The 23,250-nt window shown below is 40.1% G+C and overlaps 1 protein-coding gene across 4 annotated transcripts in view; it reads left to right on the forward strand.

Moving 5' to 3' along the window:
* The window catches only part of TTC39B (tetratricopeptide repeat domain 39B), a 143,768-nt gene that overhangs the window by 97,635 nt on the left and 22,883 nt on the right, over nt 1–23,250 (forward strand). For all 4 annotated transcript variants that reach the window (XM_050759579.1, XM_050759582.1, XM_050759581.1 and 1 more), the window contains 6 exons: nt 249–380; nt 1,469–1,545; nt 7,434–7,501; nt 11,429–11,493; nt 19,535–19,640; nt 21,208–21,273. In XM_050759579.1, coding sequence (XP_050615536.1) covers nt 249–380; nt 1,469–1,545; nt 7,434–7,501; nt 11,429–11,493; nt 19,535–19,640; nt 21,208–21,273 — 514 coding nt within the window. The remainder of the gene's footprint in view (nt 1–248; nt 381–1,468; nt 1,546–7,433; nt 7,502–11,428; nt 11,494–19,534; nt 19,641–21,207; nt 21,274–23,250) is intronic.

Raw genomic sequence — 23,250 nt, forward strand, 5'->3', positions numbered from 1 at the left:
GTTGAAATAGGGAAATGCATATTGTCCCCTTCAACCTGGAACATTTTGTTCTGCCTGTGTGGGTTTACATTGGAAAGTCCTTGGTACTTGAGTTTTTAAGAGGTTACTTTTCACCACCCATATAATTTTGGTGATTATGGTGAAGGAATAAAGGTTACTGTGCAAGTCAGAACATGCATTTCCTAGGATTTCTTATGATCAGTATTTCCATTGAATTAAAATGTCTGAATTCCCTGTTTTCTCCCCAGGGCTAAGGAGAGTATGTACCATGCTCTGGGCTACAGTACCATTGTGGTGTTGCAGGCTGTCCTGACCTTCGAGCAACAGGACATCCAAAATGGCATTTCTGCCATGAAGGACGCTTTACAAACCTGCCAAAAGTATGACGAGTAATTCAATACTTGAGATGTGACTGCAAACTTTTATGCCTGTGTGACAAAAATAATGTCATTTGCCTGACCAAGAGCTCTGTGTTTGAAATTGGCCACAGTTACAGAAAAGAAATTCAGCCTCGAAGCTGAAGGATTCCCATTTGGCATCTATATATTCCACTTTTCTTTTTGATAATCTGGGGTCTGAGCTACAGAGATCTGGGGGGGATTTCTGTGGGATTAGCAGCAAGCATCTCTCAAGGTAGATGACATTAGGTACTGCACGCCAAACCAAGCCACACAAGGAATGTTTTTGTTTTAAGTGGGAGATGCAAATTCATGAGGGAATGTTTTATTTGTTTAAGAAGGACCTCTTTTTGAACACTTTTGTTTGGTGAAAATGAGATAGAGTTTTAGTTTTATTTTAAGCTTTACCCTGTGTGTATAGGAAGACCCTATCAAAATTTTTTTTCAAGGCAAAAGTAATTTTGATATCTTTTAAAAAATGATAAATGTTTCACAGTATGGGAGATGCTTGGTTTGTAGACATTTGGGAATATTCAAGAATCCAGGAATGGCTGGCTGCGGCACCCTGAGCAAATGGATGGGAGGAAATGACTGCTGTTGCTGTCAATTGCTTGATGTGCCGCTGGGACTAGGGCAGAAGGTTCATGATCAGAAGGTTAACATGGGTGAAATTGCATCCTGATATAATGGTGTTGTAAGCTCCTCAAATGAAGAGAGCTTCCAAATATTGCACTTTAACTTCATTTTTCACCTGTGGAGAATTTTACACAAATCCTGGTTTTAGTTATCAGGATAAGGGAAGGTACTTTGGAGGTTAGTTTTCACTGGCGTGTGTGGGTTTCCCCACTTGGTGTTCAGTAACACAGACTGAGTTCCCGCAAGTGGCTAGCCAGTGCTGAGTGTAGAGTGTTGGAAAAGGATGATCTGTGTCCTACAGACTTCAGGGTTTAGAGTTTCAGCTTTTTGACTCTTTGGTGTGATAGTGACTGAAATGAATGGCAAATGAAAATGAGCTTAGCCTGATTTTTTTTTTTCTATTTTCTATCTCCCTTTTTATTTACTCGATGTAGATACAGGAAAAAATACACAGTTGTAGAATCTTTCTCAAGTCTTCTTTCTAGAGGATCCCTGGAGCAACTGAGTGAAGGTAAAAGTCATTTAAAAGATCACTTTTTTCCTTGATTTTAAAAGTTAAAAAATGATCATCTCATAAAATTCCATACTGAAGTGTATAAAGTCAATGGAATGTCTTTTTCTCTTCCCTATCATACTGATCTTCCAAAAGTAACCATTGTTAATAGTTCATTGTAAAGCCTTTTCTGCGTACGTACTCAAATACATAAATAAGGTACACATAGGGTTTTTGTTGTCGCTCATGGATTGTTCTTTTTTTTTTTTTGCAAGCATAAAATCACATAATAGGTGTAAATTTGACATTGACACTTTCCCAGGTCATTACATGTGAGTGTTTAACAGCTGTGTGATATTCCACAGGATTGATGTATTGTGCACCAAAATTGGATTTTCTCTATTGTTTTTATTTTTTCACTGTTACAAATAATGGTGTCCTAGAATCCTTATACATACAGATTCATGCATCTTGAAAAGTTATTTCATAAGATAGATTTGTAAAAGTGGAATAACCGGGACTGGCAGTTTGAAAAGTTACAATATTTATAGGTATTCCCAGTTTTTTTCTCCAAAGGTGTAGGTCAGTTTATATTCTTACCATTCATCTGTGAGAATTTCAGTTTTCCACAAGCTATTAAAAATTTTTTTCAAGGTGAAAGTAATTTTGATATCTTTTAAAAAGTGATGTTTCACAGTATGGAAGATGTGTGGTTTGTGTACATTTAGGAATATTCAGGAATCCAGGAAAGGTTGGCTGCGGCACCCTGATCAGATGGATGGGAGGAAATGACGGCTGTTGCTGTAAATTGTTTGATGTGCCCCCTGGGACTAGGGCAGAAGTTTCATGATCAGTTCTGTCTTTACAGTGTTACACTCTAGTCCAGAATAGTTTACAAGAAAGAAGCATCTAGATATTCCTGTAGAAGGAAAAAAAAATGTCCTTCAAATGTGATCATTGTAGAATAAAGCTTTTGCCATCCCAGGAGAATCTGTGCCTGTATTGTCATTGTCAAATGTGTTATCTGAAGAGGTGACACAAAATACTAGAATATACCATACTAGAAAACACAAAATACAAAGCTACTAGAAGTAGCTTTGGTTGATTAGAGCAAGAGCAGTTCTGGATACTGCTGTCAGAGTAGTTTCTAATGGTCAAGTATATGTCAGACGTATTTTTGAGGGTGTTTTATTAGGAAGTTTTGTTTATTTTGTTAGATGAGTATTATCAACTTGTTTTGGACTTCGGAGAACTTGGGAACATGTGCACGATGTGAAGCTAGAGTATTGATTGTAGGAGAGGAATTATGAGACATTTCACATCTTTGGGACTTATTCAAAGGGGCATGATGTTGACCCCAAAACCATGGTCAAACAGAATGGCATTTCATTGGTCACACTAGGCAGCTGAAACTTACATCTTTTTCTCCGGAAACTGACCCCCAACTATTTGTAAGAATTTATTTATCCCCTTGACTTCGGATAGAATCTGTCTACATATCTTCCCTCTTTGGGCTACTTATGTAAATTAGTTCCATTAGATCTAAAGTTCACTAAAGTGGGTTAATAAGAAATCAAATAGGCCCAAAAGAAATTGAACTATTTTGTTGTATTCTCCTTTCTGTTACCCTCTCTATGGCTTCCCTCTAGTGGCTACTCAGGAGGCTGAGTGAGGCAGGAGAGTTGCTTGAACCCAGGAGGCGGAGGTTGCAGTGAGCCGAGATCGCACCACCGTACTCCAGCCTGGACGACAGAGTGATACTCTGTCTCAAAAATAATAATAATAATTTGAAAAATAAGATGCTCCTTTTTTTTTTTTTTGAGACAGAATCTCGCTCTGTCACCCAGGCTGGAGGACAGTGGCACAATCTCAGCTCACTGCAAGCAAGCTCAGCCTCCCGGGTTCACGCCATTCTCCTGCCTCAGCCTCCCGAGTAGCTGGGATTACAGGCGCCTGCCACCACGCCCGGCTAATTTTTTGTATTTTTAGTAGAGACAGGGTTTCACCATGTTAGCCAGGATGGTCTCAATCTCCTGACCTCGTGATCCTCCTGCCTCGGGCCTCCCAAAGTCCTGGGATTACAGGCATGAGCCACCGCACCCAGCCGATGATCCTCCACTTTTAAAAAGCGTTCTGTATGTGCTATATACTGTCCTTGTTGCTTTTCTTAACATTAACCTGTCTAACCTCCTCGTTATAGACTTGGAACTGATCAGAGTTATAAACAAATGACCAGGATTCCCCACCTAGCAGAGTAGGGTTAACTGATCATTTGCCTTTCCCTAAGCCACAACTCTTTCCACCGTAACCCACACTTTCTCCTTTAGGCAAGTAGAGAAGGGCACGAGATGTGTCATATATGGATAAAGGAAATATTGAATTATTTCTGTGTTAGTCATCTTGAAAATAGATGATACTGTGTTGTTATGTTTTTATAATGTCTTTGAACAATGGCACTTTAGGAAATCTGCAATAAAGTAGAAAATTACTTTTTACTAATTATAAAAAATAGTCTGGGCATGGTGGCTTGTGCCTATAATCCCAGCTACTCAGGAGGCTAAGGTGGGAGGATCCCTTGAGCGCAGGAGGCAGAGTGTATTAGTCCATTTTCATACTATTATAAAGAACTGCCCAGGACCGGGTAGTTTATAAAGGAAAGAGGTTTAATTGACTCATAGTTCTGCATGGCTGGGCAGACCTCAGGAAACTTAAAATCATGGCATAAGGTGAAGAGGAAGCAAGGCACCTTCTTCACAAGGCAGCAGGAAGGAGAAGGGCATGTAGGAGGAACTGTCAAACACTTACAAAACCACCTGATCTTATGAGAACTCACTCACTGTCATGAGAACAGCATGGAAGAAACCAGCGCCATGATCCAAACATCTCCCACCAGGTCCCACCCTTGATACGTAGGGATTATGGGGATTACAATTCAAGATGAGATTTGGGTGGGGATGCAAAGCCTAACCATATCACAGAGGTTGCAGTAAGCACAGATCATGCCACTGTACTCTCCTCTGGGTGACAGAGCAAGTCCCTGTTTCTACATAAATAAAAATAAAGTAAAGTAATATAAACTAAACTAAAATAAACTAATACACTTGTGAGTATAGCCTATTATGAAATACAGGTTTATTTAGACTTTCATATCTAAAGGCAATGCTTAGCTAACATTATTTCACTGCATCATGAAGATATTTACTCCTGTGGACTATGGAATTTACAATTAAGAGATATTCTGGTAGTTACCCACTCATAAGTACCTAATGGCTAATTTTGAGAACTAAAGAACTATGCAGTGTAAATCAAACACAGTGAAAGAGTAAGACTTTTATAAATTAAGCTGTATTTTATTCTTAGTGAGTTTGGCTGTCAACTGCACCCCAAACAGACTTTGTGTTCAAGGGAGCATGTCAAAACATTGTAGCTTTAGTGTGTGATTTGTTTTTCCTCTTGGTAATTTTCATTTACATCCTTGAGTGTCTGGTTGTCTACAGGAGTGAGTATATTTCATTAAACTTTTCATGGGTTTAACGTGGAACATACTAGTTTTTTTCTCTTGTGGCTGGCGGATTGCCCCAAATGGGTTTCAAATGGCCTTTACAAATATTTATATGCAGTGAGTGCCTAGGATGTGAAAGGGATTTAATATGACAGATACTTATTTGCGGAATGCAAAGTTCAAACTCTCATGCCTTTTCTGTTTGCCTTGTCACATCCCTGTGCTGCTCTTAAATGTGTTCATCTTTCACTTAACCCTGATCTGCCCACCTGTCTGCTCAGATCTCTGAAAGGACTGACTCACTGTTGCCTCCTCAATCAACCGTAGACTCTAACATTCAAGGCCATTTATAATTGAGCCTTGACTTAACCCTTCCAGCCTCATTGCTGTCTCCTCCCTTGACTGGCTTTTCCTGAAGGTGCTCTGGGCTTTCCTTGCTCCTGTTTCCTTGCCCACTCCCCTCTGCCCCCCACCCACTGCCACCATCACCACCACAGACTTCATCCCCTCTGCATGTACCCCAAGCCAGCAATCTGTATTCCTGAGCAGACTTTCATAGCTAATAATTCCTGATTCTCACTCTGTCACAGAATTACCTAGGAAGAGGATATTCAGGTGACTCTGTAAAAGTAAGTTACCAGTGGGTATCCCACTGAACACAGCTAGAAAATCACCAGGCACACTTTGAGGAGAGGTGTTTTGAAGGACTGAGACCCTGCTGTGTGCATGCAGGCTGTAACTCCTCAAGTTTGGTCTGTCGTGACTTTGGCCCCATCTCTCTGTGCGCTGTTGAAGACCTTAGCTGCAGAGGGGCTTCTTTGTAAATTAAACATTTGGAATATGAGCATGGCAGGAACTTGAACCAATTTGTGAGAACCAGTGGGTTGTATGTGTGTATAGGGTGGGGGTGGGGTCTATAAGTGCAAGAAAGTACTTGTTGTCATCTAAGTCTATTAGCAGTAATCCCAATAATACAGAAATACTCTATTTTCAGTCACATTCCACATAAAAATGCTTTCTGAGCTTTTATCAAAAAGCAGTGACATGGATCAAGGGCAGTAATCTCAGTGCACATAGCTAGCACTGATCCAGTGCTAACTCTGTATCATGAGCTCTGTGTGTAGTACCTCATTTGATCCTTCAGCTGTGAACCAGAGGTGGTGTTAGTGGCCTTTATAAATGAGGAAACCAGCAGAGAGGGGATGAGGTCCTATAGCCAGTACATGGCAGAGCGTTTTTAGCAGCCCAGGCTCTTAAATACCCCAGGCTCATTTACTTAAATATCATGCCAATTTGCATCTCATGGATAGAGCAAGAATCTGCTGCCTTGTATATGGAAAAAAGTAAAGATTTGTCTCTCCATTCTCTGCAAGTATAATGGGTTGTTGGGAAGCTAGGGTATGTGTTTTGGGGTACTCCACAGGCCCCTGGGATGCACAGAGCCCCACCTAACCCCTTTTTGAGAGTACCTTATTCTTGTGCTAGACATCTACATGATCAAGTTAGCCTAAAACTGGGATAGTGCTGTCTCTTTTTATATCAGATCTTCACATATGAGGAGTCTTAACATGGCCATGCAGGACATTTCTTTTTCACTGAGCTCTAGAGAATTGCTGCTTTCTTTTCAGGTAGTTAATGTGTCTGGTTAGTGTCATGATTACCATATCTTTATATTTTAGAAGCTAGCATTCATACATTTAATTTAGTTTTTTTCAACTTTTAAAACTATGTTAAAGTTGTTTTGTTGTTTTTTTTTTTTTTTTGAGACAGAATTTTGCTCTTGTTGCCCAGGCTGGAGTACAATGGCGCAATCTCAGCTCACCACAACCTCCACCTTGCAGGTTCAAGCGATTCTTCTGCCTCAGCCTCCCAAATAGCTGGGATTACAGGCATGCACCGCCACACCTGGCTAATTTTTGTATTTTTGGTGGAGACAGGGTTTCTCCCTGTTGGTCAGGCTGGTCTCTGTCTCCTGACCTCAGGTGATCCACCCACCTTGGCCTCCCAAAGTGCTGGGATTACAGGCATGAACCACCGCGCACAGCCAAAGTTTTATGTTACTAATTAACTTAAAAAATAAGTGGTTTCCTTTTTTTTTTAAAAGTGCTTTTAAATGTTAATTTCCACTTGTGAGCTGACTTTGGGTCTCTGATACGAAGTGACTGACTCTTCGCAGTTATGTTTGAATGGGGATGACCTCCCTGAACACTTCACACATTCCAGGAAAATCTTCCTGACAAAGTGAGAACTGGGGTTATCATTCTGCTTTTGTGGAAGCACAAGGGCCATCTAAGTTTTGGGGTCTCTTTTGGGTTAATTTATCTGCCAGTCTTTCCTGAGCATCACAGAGCAATCACTTTGGATGTGGGATTTTACTTAATATAATTTTATTTGTTTTTCGTAGAGGAAATGCATGCTGAAATCTGTTATGCCGAGTGTCTCCTACAGAAAGCTGCACTCACGTTTGTGCAGGTAATGAATATTTGGCTTAGAATTTATATTGGCTGGGAAGACAGCCAGTGCTGCATAGAAAAATGTGGTGCATTCTATGTCAAAGCTTCAGTTCTTTTGACTTAAAGTTGTAATGGCAAATATTTGTTATTCTGATAAACTTTGGCTGAAAAAAGATGCTAGAGAGCTTTGTTCCTCCTCTACTGCACTTAAGAATCTATTTCAAATTGCACTCCATTGGGAATCATTGCCCTTTAAAGACTGTGCCTTTAAAGAAACTTTAGGCTAGGCGCGGTGGCTCATGTCTGTAATCCCAGCACTTTAGGAGGCTGAGGTGGGCGGATCACCTGAGGTCTGGGGTTTGAGACGAGCCTGGCCAACATGGTGAAACCCCGTCTCTACTAAAAATACAAAAAAAAAAAATTAGCCGGGCGTGGTGGCACATGCCTGTAATCCCAGCTACCCAGGAGGCTGAGGCAGGAAAATCACTTGAACCTAGGAGGTGGAGATTGCAGCGAGCTGAGGTCGCATCACTGCATTCCAGCTTGGGTGACAGAGCAAGACTCCGCCTCAAAAACAAAAAAGAAACTTTAAAGAAACTGCTTTGCAACTGCCACATCTAATTTTAAGATGCATCTGTGTGGAAACCGGGAGAATATTCCGCTTTGTACTTTCTACTGGTAGAGGCTGCACATGGGAGTGGCCTGGGCAGAGGAAGTGCCCCGTTTTACACCACTTGCCTCAGTGAAGTTCAGTTAGGCATACATGGAAAGTTCATGTACACTTCAAATTTTATTTTTCCCCTTCTTTCTGTATTCTAATTCCCCTTTCTTTTATTTCTTCCTTTGGAAAAACAGTTTTTTAAAAGTCACTAAACAATTAATCCTTTTCTTATGAGGCATTCTAATTTCACCTCTGGGAATTGGTACAGTCAGTACCTTGCCTATTTCTGTATCTTCCAATGCTTCTGTAAAACATAAATCTTCACATAATGGCTTCATGGGTGGCAGTGATGGCTACAGTGAGAGTGAGGTGGAGTAGAGAGTGTAAGAAATCAGAAAGAAATTCAACTGTGAAATGGAAAATCTTCCTCAATCACAATCTTTTTTGTTGTTGTTGTGGAGGGGTGTGGGGTGGTTAGAGCCTCATTCTGTCACCCAGGCTGGGGTGCAGTGGCGCGATCTTGGCTCACTGCAACGTCTGCCTCCCGGGTTCAAGCAGTTCTTCTGTCTCAGTCCCCCGAGTAGCTGGGATTACAGGTGTGCGCCACCACACCTGGCTAATTTTTGTATTTTCAGTAGAGACAGGTTTTCACCATATTGGTCAGGCTGGTCTCGAATTCCTGACCTCAGGTGTTCCACCCATTTCAGCCTCCTGAAGTGCTGGGATTATAGACGTGAGCCACCATGCCTGGCCACAATCTTAAATTATTTGGCAGTTGCTTCTTTCTTTTCATGGAGGTTTACCTCTTAGGTTGGATTCTGGTTTAATAAAACGGAATCACTAGCCCATGACCCTGTTTCCTAAAACATAGACGTTACAAAGGCTGGTTGATAACAACGGTCTTATTGCCTCAGTAAGCATCATAATGATAGTCATGGAGGCCCAAGTTTTTTTCTGTTTTCCAAACAGGGATTTGGCAATCAAATCTGGGATTTGGAGGCTTATTTTATGTTTGCGGACTTGAAATTAAAGAGATATCCATATTTGTGCCCTCTTCCTCATGCCTCCCACCCAATCATTTTTATATTCATGCTGCTTTAGCCTTTTAAAGATTGTGCAACTCCATCTCTTTCTGTCATTGTTCTAGAAGAGGTGCTTATCCACTCTTTGCTGAACTGTACAGCAACCTAGTGACTCTCCCTCTCTAATTTCTTTTACCTTCAGCTCATTCCCTATTCTGCAGTTGAGGGTTGAGTACCCTCTTAAAAACGAGTCTCTGACTTGGTCACTTCTCTGCTTCAGCATTCAGTAGCTCTTACTGACTGTGGCAGTATTCTGTATCAGAATATCACAAATGAAGGGGGTGCTTTTTCAAACAAAACTGGTACCTCCTCTCTATGTTCCCTTACCGCCCCCGCCCCTGCCAACACACACACACCTTACAGGTGTCGTTGGATGCCACTGACAGGGTTGCATATTGAGTAGCATGGCTGGAGGTAGCTTTCTTAACTCCTTGGTCATTCTCTTTGCAATAGATTCTTCAGCAGTGTGGAATTACATATGCACACGTGGCCAAACCCATCATGATCCTGAATGCCGCCCCGTCTTTCCACTTGAGTTTTACTTTGCTTACAAAGTTCACATCTGCTTTGCCTTTCTATACCTGGCCAGTTTCTAATTATTTTTGTGCTTAAAGCACCAATGCTTCCAGGAGGGATTTCTGGCCCTCTCCATGCTACTACTTTGTGTTCTCATGACATCCTGTGCATGATCCCATCCCCGTGCATGACTCCGTCCCTATGCCTGGCTCCTTCTCCACACATGACGCCTTCCCTTAACATACTGTATTACTTTCATCTGTTTTTGCATTTGGGTGCCTGGTATAAAATAGGCATTAAATTTAAGTTTGATGAATCCTGAAATGAAATATGGTTTTTTTTTTTCGAGGCATATTTCAAGCTAATTTAAGAAATTCTTTTCTGGTTGGTATTGGATCTTATGTAATCATAAGATTCCTTAAATTAAGAAGATAAACATTGAATTTCATATCTATTGATTCTTATAATAATTAGAACAATAAATATTGAAGCAATTAATGAAATTAGTAAATGAAAGTCAGTTTTTCTTTTGCTACAGGAGGATGCTTAAGTATACAAGAAATACATATCAGAGCATTTACTTTTTACTTTTTTTTTTTTTTGAGATGGAGTCTCGCTGTGTCATCAGGCTGGAGTTCAGTGGTGCGATCTCGGCTCACTGCAGCCTCCGCCTCCCAGATTCAAGTGATTCTCCTGCCTCAGCCTCCTGAGTAGCTGGGACTACAGGCACCCGCCACCATGCCTGGCTAATTTTTGTATTTTTAGTAGAGATGGGGTTTCACCATGTTGGCCAAGATGGTCTCGATCTCTTGACCTCGTGATCCACCCGCCTCGGCCTCCCAAAGGGATTACAGGTGTGAGCCACTGCGCCCGGCCAGAGCATCTTTCTGATATCAATAGACTAGAAAAACTTTCTCTCTGGAAATGCAGAACATAGGACTGTCTCCACTAGCACCATCTATTAGAGTAACTTCCTTCAAGTAGTTATTTGATGTAATTTATTGAGAGATTGTCTTAGAATCTTAGAATGCTGACCCCGAAAACGCCATTCATCCAGGCCAACTGCCTCAATTTTATTGTCGATGACCATCAGATAAACAGAACTGAAGTGGTTTTGTTTTCCTAAAACAAAATTGCATAGTAGTGACAGCCACTTCAGAAACCAGACCAGTTATTTTGGGCCTGGAAATGTGTATGAGTAAAATTCACAACATTAAATAGACTCTGACTGCTAAAATTCACAACATTAAATAGACTCTGTGAAAGAAGGACCATTGTCCCCTTTACTGGGTGTAATGTACTGGAAGGTTTGGCCTTAGAGCAGATTGCAAAGTCATCCAGTTTAGATTCTGTTAAACCCACAAGAAAATAGCTCGGTAGATGTCGATGTTTATTAAAATAATTTGGATCACATATGGGCCCTAATTGGTGAGGATTACCTCCTTAGTAATATAAAATAATTGAAGGATTTTACAAGTATTTTCTTTTTGTTGTCTTCTAATGTGGAAGAAAAAGTACCCCAAAAACTTTTAAATGTAAAGCAAGAGTATGTGTTAATTTCAAAATTATGTCTTCAAAATACTTTTTTTGTTTGTTTTTGTTTTTCTAATCGCACAAACACACAACTGTGGGGACAATTTAAACTTGTTTGCTAAATAATCTAATTTTTTAACTGAATTATTTTCAGGATGAAAATATGATCAACTTCATCAAAGGTGGACTCAAAATTAGAACAAGTTACCAAATATATAAGTAAGTTAAAAAGTGAGATGTGATTTGTAAATAATTCTGTGCTGTATACTCCTTTGTTCTTCACAGTTCTCCTAAATTAAGTTTGACTAGGAGTTTTTATTTCGTGTTGGTAAAAATGAACTTGATTTTTTGCTCAGTGTGTATTCAGTGTTATAGGACAACAGAATTTAAGTTTAAATACAATTTTAAGAGCAAATTAGTTGAAAATAAAGCTACTGACATATTTTCTGATTACATAATTTGAGTTTCTCCTTTGAACAATTTATAAATTTAAAATTATAGTAATATCTTTGGTTCAGATTCCAGAGCAGCACTGCCCACTAGAACTTTCTGCAGTAAATGGAAATGTTCACCTGAGGTGACCATAGTGTTGTTTGTATCCTTATTGATTTTTTTTTTTTTTTTTTTTTGTGGTATGGAGGCTCGCTCTGTCACCCAGGCTAGAGTGCAGTGGTGCGATCTCGGCTCACTGCCGGCTCCATCTCCCGGGTTCATGCCATTCTCCTGCCTCAGCCTCCCTAGTAGCTGGGACTACAGGCGCCTGCCACCACGCTCGGCCAATTTTTTGTAATTTTAGTAGAGACAGGGTTTCACTGTGTTAACCAGGATGGTCTCAATCTCCTGACCTCGTGATCTGCCTGCCTCGGCCTCCCAGAGTGCTGGGATTACAGGCATGAGCCACTCACCCGGCCATCCTTATTGATTTTTATCCAGTTGTCTTTTATTTACTCAGTGTTAAAGTCTCTAAGTTTGAATCTGGAGTCATCTCTTTCTTCCTTTAGTTCTGTCAGTGTTTGCCTCATATATTTAGGAGCTCTGTTGTCAGGCTCATATAATATGTCTTTATAATTGTTCTGTCTTCCTAATGAATTAACCTTTTCTTCATCTTGAAATGTCTCTATTTAACTCTGGTAATGTTCTTTGTCTTGAAATCTGTATGTCTAATATTCATATAGGCACTCATGCTTTTTATAATTAGTCTTTGCATGGTATATATTCTTTTACTTTAAACCTATTTTTGTTTTCATATTTAAATTATATTTTTAAGTATTTAAATTGTATTTCTTATAGATGCACATAGTTGTTGGGCAGTTGATATGTTTGCACTTGTTACTACCATTTTGCTTTTTCTCTTTGCCTCATCTGTTCTCTCACCCTTTTTCCCTGTCTTCTTTTGCTTTAATAACATTTTTAAAACTGTTGTTCTCTTAGCTGTACTCTCTAATTTTTTTTGTGGTTGCTCTAGTGTTTATAATATTCTTTTTAACTTTTTTTTTTTTTTTTTTTGAGACGGAGTCTCGCTCTGACACCCAGGCTGGAGTGCGGTGGCCGGATCTCTGCTCACTGCAAGCTCCGCCTCCCGGGTTTACGCCATTCTCCTGGCTCAGCCTCCCAAGTAGCTGGGACTACAGGCGCTCGCCACCTCGCCCGGCTAATTTTTTGTACTTTTTAGTAGAGACGGGGTTTCACCGTGTTAGCCAGGATGGTCTCGATCTCCTGACCTCGTGATCCGCCCGTCTCGGCCTCCCAAAGTGCTGGGATTACAGGCTTGAGCCACCGTGCCCGGCCTTCTTTTTAACTTATTACAGTCAACTTAGAGTTAATATTGTAGCACTGGACATAAATTGTAAGAACTTTGCAAAAGTGTAATTTCATTTACCACATTTTGTCCTTTATGCTTTTTTTTTTTTTTTTGAGACCGAGTCTTGCTTTGTTGCCCAGGCTGGAGTGCAGTGGTGCGATCTCAGCTCACTGCAACCTCTGCCTCCTGGGTTCAAGCAATTCTCCTGTCTCAGCCTCCTGAGCAGCTGGGACTACAGGCATGTACCATCACGGCCAGTTATTTTTGTATTTTTAGTAGAGATGGAGCTTCACCATATTGGCCAGGCTGGTCTCGAACTCCTGACCTTGTGATCCACCCGCCTCGGCCTCCCAAAGTGCTGGGATTACAGGTGTGAGCCACTGCTCCTAACCCTTTATGCTATTTTTATGATGTATAGCACACTTACATATATTATAAACCCTACAATACAGCGTCAGACTTTCCCTTTAATCAGTTATATGTTGTAGTCTTCTCTCTTTACCCATATTCTTACCATATTTCATATTCTTATTCAAAATGGTAAATATATTTCCTGTTTACTTTCAGACTGAGGAACTTCCTTTAGCATTTCTTATGGGTGTCAGCTTTTAACAAATTCTATTTTCATTTATGTTAAAATATATTTACTTTTTACTTTTTCTTTTCAAGGTTATTTTTGCTAACTACAGTATTCTGAGTCGATGGGTTTTTCCTTCTTTCGGCTCTTTAAAACTGGCTTCCCATTGTGTTAAAGCCTCTGTTATTCAGTTTTCATTTGTATTGTTGTTCCCCTATATGTAATGTGTCTTCTCTTCTGGCTTTTTTGAAGACTGACTCGTTTGTATCTTTGGGTCTCAGTAGTTTGGCTAGGATGTGCCTAAGTGTGGTTTTGAGAAATTTGTGGTCATAATTTTTCAAACTTTTTTCCTGCCCCATTCTTACTTTCTTCTCTCCTGAGACTCCTACTTTTTTCCCTTCATTTTCCAGTGTATGAAAATATGTTTTAAATGTATATTTTATATTTTTCCAGAATTTATGATAGTTATTTGTGGGAAAGTTAATCCGACATAAGCTACCCTGCCATTACTGGTAGCAGAACCAAAATTTAGTATTTTAAGAGGTGCTTCCATTGAAAATCCTTTCACAAAACTGCGTTTCATTCAAAATCCTGGAAAGGGGTGGTAGATCTTGGGTACCTGACATGCTGTTCTATAGATTTCTTTGTGAAGTATTTTTAGAAAATATAAACAAATGTTAAATTCAATGCTAATTGCCGTTTTAGTCATCAAAACTTAAAAATATTAAAGGAATTAAAATAAGCCTGTAGAGGCAAAGACATACAGGTATACCTCAGAGATATTTTGGGTTCCAGACCACTACAATAAAGTGAATATTGCAATAAAGTGAGTCACAAACTTTTTGGTTTCCTTGTGCATATAAAAGTTATGGGCCGGGCACGGTGGTTCACGCCTATAATCCCAGCACTTTGGGAGGCCGAGGCGGGCAGATCCATGAGGTCAGGAGATTGAGACCATGGTGAAACCCTGTCTCTACTAAAAATACAAAAAATTAGCTGGGCGCGGTGGCCGGTGCCTGTAGTCCCAGCTGCTTGGGAGGCTGAGGCAGGAGAATGGTGTGAACCCGGGAGGCGGAGCTTGCGCTCCAGCCAGGGCGACAGAGCGAGACTCCGTCTCAAAAAAAGAAAAAAAAATGTTGATACTGTACTGTATTCTATTAAGTCTGCCAATACCATTATGTCTACAAAATATACATACCCTAATTGACAAACACTGTTTGCTAAAAAAAATGCTAACAATTATCTGAGCCTTCAGCAAGTGATAATGTTTTTGTTGGTGGAGGTCTTGCCTCCATGTTGATGGGTGCTGACATTCAGGGTAGTGGTTGCTGAAGGTTGGGGTGGCTATAGCAATTTTTTAAAAAAGGACAACAGTGAAGTTTGCCATACCTATTAACTTTTCCTTTCGTAAAAGATTTTTCTGTAGGATGTAATACTGCTCGATGGCATTTTACCCACAGGAGAACTTCTTTCAGAATTAGAGTCCATGCTCTCAAATCTTGCTGCTGCTTTATCAGCGAAGTTTATTTAATATTACAAATCCTTTGTTGTCATTTCAACAATGTTTATGGCATCTTTACCGGGAGTAGATTCTATCTCAAGAAACTACTTTCTTGCTCATCCATAAGAGGCAACTCCTCATCCATTAAAGTTTCATCATGAGATGGCAGCAGTCAGTCACATCTTCAGGCTCCACTTCTAATTCTAGTTCTCTTGCTGTTTCTAACACCTCTGAAGTTACTTTCTCCACCAAAGTCTTGAACCCCTCAAAATGATCATGAGAGTTGAAATCTGCTTCTTCCAAACTCCTGTTAATGTGGACATTTTGACTTCCTTCCATGAGTCATGAATGTTCTCTATGACATGTAGAATGATGAATCCTTTTCAGAAGGCTTTCTATTTCCTTTCCCTGGATCCATTAGAGGAATCACTGTGGCAGCAATAGCCTTATAAAGTGTGCTTCTTAAATAATAAGACTTGAAAGTCAAAATTACTCCTTGATCCTTGGGCTGCAGAATGGATGTTGTGTTAGTAGGCATGAAAACAAAAGAATCCTTGCATACATCTCCTTCAGAACTCTTAGGTGACTAGGTGCATTTTCAGTGAGTAATAATACTTTGAAAAAAAATTTTTTTTTTTTCCTGAGCAGTGGATCTCAACAGTAGACCGAAAATATTTAGTAAACCATGCTATAAACAGATGTGCTATCATCCAGGCTTTGTTGTTTTAGTTATAGAGCATGGGCAGAGTAGATTTAGGACAATTGTTAAGGGCCTTCGGATATTTGGAATAGTAAATGAACACTGGCTTCCATTTAAAGTCACCGGTTCCATTAGCCCCTAACAAGAGTCAGCCTGACCTTTGAAGTTTTGAAGCCAGGCATTGACTTCTCCTCTCTAGATATGAAAGTTCTAGATAGCCTCTTCTTCCAATAGAAGACCATTTTGTCTACATTGAAAATTTGTTGTTTAGTGCAGCCACCTTTATCAGTGATCTTAGCTAGATATTCTAGATAACTTGCTACTGCTTCTACGTAAGCACTTGCTGCTCCACTTTGTACTTTTTTTTTTTTTTTTGAGATGGAGTCTCGCTCTCTTGCCCAGGCAGGAGTGCAGTGGCACGATCTCAGCTCACTGCAACCTCTGCCTCCCAGGTTCAAGTGATTCTCTTGCCTCAGCCTCCCAAGTAGCTGAGACTACAGGCGTGCACCACCATGCCAGGCTAATTTTTGTATTTTTAGTAGAGACAGTGTTTCACCATGCTTGGCTAGGCTGGTCTCGAACTCCTGACCTCATGATCCAGCCACCCTGGCCACCCAAAGTGCTGGGATTACAGGTGTGAGCCACCGTGCCTGGCTGCACTTTTATGTTATAGAGATGGTGTCTTTCCTTAAATTCATGAACCAACCTCTGTTAGCTTCCAAGTTTTTTTTCTTCAGCTTCCTCACCTCTCTCAACCTTTATGGAGTTAAAGAGTTAGGGTCTTGTTCTGGATTAGGCTTTGGCTTAAGGGAGTGTTGTGGACTGTTTGTTCTATCCAGACCACTACAGCTTTCTCCATATCAGCAATAGGGCTGTTTTGTTTTCTTATCACTTGTGCATTCACTGAAGTAGCACTTTTAATTTTCTTCAAGAACTTTTCTTTTGCACTTACAAGGTGACTGTTTGGCACAAGAGGCCTAGCTTTCAGCCTGTCTTGGCTTTTGACATGCCTTCCTCACTAAGCTTAATTATTTCTAGGTTTTGATTGCAAGTGAGAGAGGGGCAACTCTTCCTTTCACTTGAACACTGAGAGGCCACTGCAGAGTTACCAATTGGCCTAATTTCAATATTGTTTTGTCTCAGGGGACAGGGAGGCCTGAGGAGAGAGATGGGGGAGCAATCTGTCAGAAGAGCAGTCAGAACACACACAACATTTATTGAGAACTTCCTCTGTCTCATATGGCTGTGGTTCATGGCCCCCTCAAACAGTTACAGTAGCAGTAACATTTAAGGTTTCCCATCACAGATCACCATTAACAGATGCAATAATAATTTAAAAGTTTGGAAATTTTATGAGAATTACTAAAATGTGACTCTGAAACACAAAGTGAGCACGTATTGTTGGAATGTGCTCAAATACGCTTGCTCAACACAGAGTTGCTGCAGATCTTCAATTTGTAAAAAATGCAGTACCCACAAAGTGCAATACAGTGAAGTGCAATAAAACAAGGTATGCCTTTCCATATCAGTGAAATGAACCCCAGGGTTTTTGAAAGAGACAGCATGTGTGTGTGCATACATGGATTTACACACACACACACACACACACTCTTACCTGGGAATTCAAAATATACTAAATTCCTTTATATACATAGGCCCTTTCAAAACAGTGAAGAAAGATAGATACTTTAGGAAGTGTTTTTGGGGGCCGGGCGCGGTGGCTCAAGCCTGTAATCCCAGCACTTTGGGAGGCCGAGGCGGGTGGATCACGAGGTCAGGAGATCGAGACTATCCTGGCTAACATGGTGAAACCCCGTCTCTACTAAAAATACAAAAAAAAAAAAAAACCTAGCTGGGCGTGGTAGCGGGCACCTGTAGTCCCAGCTACTTGGGAGGCTGAGGCGGGAGAATGGCGTGAACCCGGGGGGCGGAGCTTGCAGTGAGCCAAGATCGCGCCACTGCACTCCAGCCTGGGAGACACAGCGAGACTCCGTCTCAAAAAAAAAAAAAAAACAACAAAAAAAAAAGGAAGTGTTTTTGGGAAAATTGTTCATTTTATGGAAAAATCATTAAGACGAAAAAAGTCCATATAAGTTTAATATTAAAAGATTTAAAAACAATTCTAGCAGGAAACATTAAGAAAGTGTTTTTATAATTCTTAAATATAAAGGCTTTAAACTTTTTTATTTTTTGTTTTTTAACTTTGAAATAATTTGAAAAGTTTTACAAAATATTTCCATATAGCCTTCACTCAGATTTACAAATGTTAATATTCTGCGGAAGCACATTACAATGATTAAAATCAAGACACTGACATGGATACAGTATTAATATTTACTCCATGGCCTTTACTTAAATTTCTCCAGTTGTCTCATCAATGCCCTTTTTCTGGCTCAGGATCCAACCTGGGATCCTGGATACTGAGTTTAGCTGTCATGTCTCCTGAGTCTCTTCTCATCCGGAATAGTTCCTCAGTCTTTGTCTTTAATGATGTTGACACTTTAAAAGAATAAACTGGCCAGTTATTTAGTAAAACAACCATCAATGTGGACTTTCCTAATGTTTCTTCACGATTAAATTCAGATTATGAATCTATGGCAAAAATACCATAGAAATGATATCATTAGGTACATGATGTCAGTTTCAAAGGCCTTTTAGCCATGGCATAAAATCAGAAATCAGAGGAAATTCATTGAGCTGACCAAAAAACATGCATCATTTTATTTGGCAAAATACACCATAATAAAAAATAAATGACTCAGGGGAAATGACAGCAGGGGATATTTGTAGGCTGGTGAGCATCTGAATTGACTCTCTAAACCCTTAAATTTTTTGTAAACTGGAATTTAGGTCTATAGGCTTGCTAGATTCAGATCAAAAATATTTGGCTAGACTGGATCACAGGTGTAGTTGCACATTTTATAATTGCATCACACCAGGTGATACATGATATCTCAATATTCCTTATTATTAAAAAAATTTGTCAATTTGATAAGCAATTCCCAGTTATTATCAATTTTTATATTTTTCTCATTGTTTTAGTTTGTATTTCTCTGGTAAAGATTTGCCTTTTGAAGATAATGTGAACAGGCAAGAGAGAAATACGTAGAAAATATAGTGAGAAGTTGGAAAGATGTGCGTGGATGGAGCAGGAAGAAAGCAGAGGACAGATGGGGCCATTGTGATGGCCTTTGCTTTGTTGTTTTCAGTCTGTCCTGGTCCCAAGCCCTAATTTATTTGGTCTATTTGAGACAATGGCAGTCACACTGAAGTTCAGATCTTCTTGCTAGTAGCATTTCATTTCCTTGGGCTGCAGTGTGTGCAGTGGTTGAGGAGCTGAGCCCTCTCAAGCAGTCCGCTGTAAGACGCTGCTGGAAGCTGTGGGATGGCAGCCTGTGGTCCTGTGGCTCCTGGCTGGTGCTTGCCAATGGATGAACCCTCTCTTTAAGCCCAGAAACACTGGTTCTGCTAGACACTGTAAAAATGAGTGTCTCCTTTTTCCTTGATGATTATTACCTAGTATCCTTAAGAGTAAACTCAGCACAGCATCATCCATTTAAAATTTTGATGGTATTTTAATTAATGACATTTATTTTACAGTATGTAATTGTAAAATGTGATTTAATATTTATTTTCAGAGTCATGGTCAACTTACGCTATCACTTTTTTTCTTCAATCCAGAGAATGTCTTTCTATTCTGCATGAAATTCAGAAGAACAAACTTCAGCAGGAATTCTTCTATGAGTTTGAAGGGGGTGTCAAGCTTGGCACTGGGGCCTTTAATTTGGTAAGGAAAGCACTATATAGAAACCAGAACATTTGCAGAAGAACCTAAGGTTATCTGTGCCTTCTCCACTGCATTTGAACCTTATCCTGAACCTCTCCCTGGGTTGGTTGACAAACAGCTAGAGTGGGATCAGTTTTCCGGCACTGTGACCCAGTGTGTTATGAAGTTCCACACATGCTCAGAGTAGCTTTGGATTGTAAAATGTAAGGGAAGCCTGTGGCACTCTGAATAGACTAGTAAGATTTTGGTGACGGGCGGATCACGAGGTCAGGAGATCGAGACCATCCTGGCTAACACAGTGAAACCCGTCTCTACTAAAAAATACAAAAAAATAGCCGGGCGAGGTGGCAGGTCCCAGCTACTCAGGAGGCTGAGGCAGGAGAATGGCGCAAACCCGGGAGGTGGAGCTTGCAGTGAGCTGAGATCTGGCCACTGCACTCCAGCATGGGCGACAGAGCGAGACTCCGTCTTGAAAAAATATATATTAAAAAAAAAAAAAAAGATTTTGGTAACAAGGAACAGTGGAATCCATTTCCACATTGGAAATATTGTTGCAATGACAGTGACGGCTCTGGAATTGAAAATGAGGGACCAGTATAACTTGAGGAATGATTTTTGATGATCCCTGAGGAGATGAAATCTGAGTAGTAATCTGTCAAATTCCAATATGTTATTAAGAGATTTTTAAATTTTGTTGATGGTTCACTGGAATTAGTGAAAAAACAAAGTGGTCAAGAGAAGTATACACATGAGTGTATGTGCCGCTTTGGCCACTTTGCTTACGAACCCGTGGGTGATGATTGGGAAAGAGGCTGAGTGGTACCCACAGAATGAACCATCCTATCCAATTGGTTGTTAAAATCCTCTTTTGCTAAGGTCATCTTTTGATGTGTATCCACATGGGAACATTTTCTGCCTGTTCAGGAAGATCTGTCCACATACTTCTTCCCCAGACCTCTTTGTCACCAATTTTCCAATCATGTTCTTTCCAAGCCTGTGCCCATCCAACCAAACCATTGTCTACATCCCCTGAATCAGCATATATAATTGCACATCTGGCCATTTTTCCTTTCAAGCATAGTGCATAACCAGGTGCACTGCCCAAGGTTCTGCCCACTGGAAGAATATTCCCTCACCACTGTCCTTTAGGAATATCCCGGAGAGAAGTGGTAGTGCTGCAGCTGTCCACTTCTGGGTGGTGTCTACACATCTCACAGACTATGACTGATTTTTGCTTCTGGGAAAGGAAACTAAGAAACCTTGCCTGGACATGGGCTTTGAGGGGTTGCCTTCTTGTCACTTCTTCACACCACATCAAAGTTCCCACTATTCTATAGAGAACACTGGAAAGACCAGCCTTAAAACAAGACTTTTTAAAGGTTCATTGTTATAGCTAAATAAAATTTATTCATAAATGATTGTTACAATATGTGGTCACAGAAATATCTGGTGGTTAAAAGTTGTTTCCAATTTTTCACATTATTGAAGCATTAAAACTGTAAGTTAAATTTGTTTGCAGTTAGAAACGCTAACACATAAGTACACTGTATTTTTTTTTTTCTTACAGATGCTGTCCCTTTTACCAGCAAGGATTATCAGACTACTGGAATTTATTGGATTTTCTGGAAATAGGGTACAAATTTAATTTTATCTTAATTTTGACAGGGAAGATTAAATATTATTTATTGAATATGAGGGCAATGCAACATGTCTGCATAACTGGCTTGATAATTATTGGCAATTTGTTTGTGGGACAGAAAATAAGCCTTTGATTCTTGATCACATTTTTCAGGAGTTAGATGTAGTTTTTCTGTTGAAAGTTAAAAATGTTCACCCTTGTTATCCAAATTCTTGGATGAAAAATTATGTGTTGCTAATATTGCTTCTTGCTAGATCTTATTACTCTCACATGCTTTCCTATGCTTTCTTAATAGTTAAGCAGCCCCAGAGTTGCCCTCCTTAAGATGAAGAAATTAGCTGGATTTCCCTGTCTAATATTTTATGATTTTCATGGATCAAATACGATGCAGAATTTTGGATTTCCATGTGTTTCCACAAGTTTCTTTATAAAACTAAATGACGAAATATGTTTTTCATGAGTTTTATTTATGAAATGTCTGCGCGTTTATGGTTTGGTAGTGAATATATCACTTTTATTAACCATGACACTCAATATGCTATTATAAGAGTTGCCTCATGGCAAAAAGTGTCGATTAAAAGAGCAGGTTTTGAGAAATGTGTGAGAGCAAGTATAAGCAGCTATCGCTTTTTTTCCTGTCTTTTCTACTGTCCATGTTCTTCATGAGCTATGGTGTATTTATGGTGATTCCTTCATAATGTTGTCCATTCTGACTCTGTGTTTCATGGTCACCCTTCTCCTTAACTGTTCACCTTCTACCTGATTCCTTCAGAGGCTCTGAATTGCCTCTCGAATAAAGTTCAAACTATTAATGGCTTCAGGGACCCCATGGTCTGATTCTAGCCAGTGTTTCCAGCCATGCTACCCATATTCCTCACATTCCCAGTACTCCTGTTAAACTGGGCAATCTGTTGTTCCCCAGCAAGTCCTGTGCTTTTGTTTCCATGCTTTTGCTTTTCTCTGTTTTGGATATCCTCCCCAACTGGCTTCCTCCCAAATAATTGTCTCTCAAGAGCTCTTCCATCCACTAGGGTTGAGATAAATGCCACCTATCTCACAAAGCTGTCCCTCATACTCCCTTAGTGAGGCTCAAGCATTCCTGACTTTCAGAATTGTCTATTTATCCTTCTTACAATCTCTCTCCATATTCTAATAAGGTCATTGTGTTCACATACTGTCTTCTCTATTTAATAGAAAGATCTTTGAAGACATAGACCATGTTTGTTCATACCCGCCATAGTGCCTTGCACTTAAATCCTCAATATGTTTTAGTGAATATTTCTATCAGAGAAATAGAGTATCTCCATGAAATGAACACAGCCCGTTTCTCTCTTTAGAATCACATGATATAAAAGGATTTATGAGAGTGTCTTATGCAAGTTTAATAAGGTTCATTTCTAGTTAGGCATTACCACCATTCTAGTTCCTTTAAAAAGAAACCCCACCTTCATGGAGGATAAGGGTATATGAACTAGCATTTTTAAGTTTCTGAATAGGCCAGGCATGGTTGCTCATGCCTGTAATCCCAGCACTTTGGGAGGCTGAGGTGGGTGGATCGCTTGAGCCCACGAGTTCGAGAGCAGCCTGGGTAACATGTTAAAATCCTGTCTCTACAAAAAATACAAAAATTAACTGGCCGTGGTGGTACACACCTGTAGTCACAGCTACTTGGGAGGCTGTGGTGGGAGGATCACCTGAGTCTAGAGAGGTGGGGGATGCAGTGAGCCATGATTGTGCCACTGTACTCCAACCTGGGTGACAGAATGAGACTCTGTCTCAAAATTAAAGAGTTTCTAAATAGAAAGTCAAATACCACGTTTTCACTTATAAATGGGAGCTAGACAATGGTACATATGGACATACAAAGTGGAATAATAGACATTGGAGGCCATCAAAGGTGGGAGGGGTGGGGAAGAGAGGGTTGAAAAATTACCTGTTGGGTATGATGTTCATTCGTGGGGTGATGGGTAC

The sequence above is a fragment of the Macaca thibetana genome, chromosome 15, assembly GCF_024542745.1.
Source record: "Macaca thibetana thibetana isolate TM-01 chromosome 15, ASM2454274v1, whole genome shotgun sequence".
NCBI classification, from domain to species: Eukaryota; Metazoa; Chordata; class Mammalia; order Primates; family Cercopithecidae; genus Macaca; species Macaca thibetana.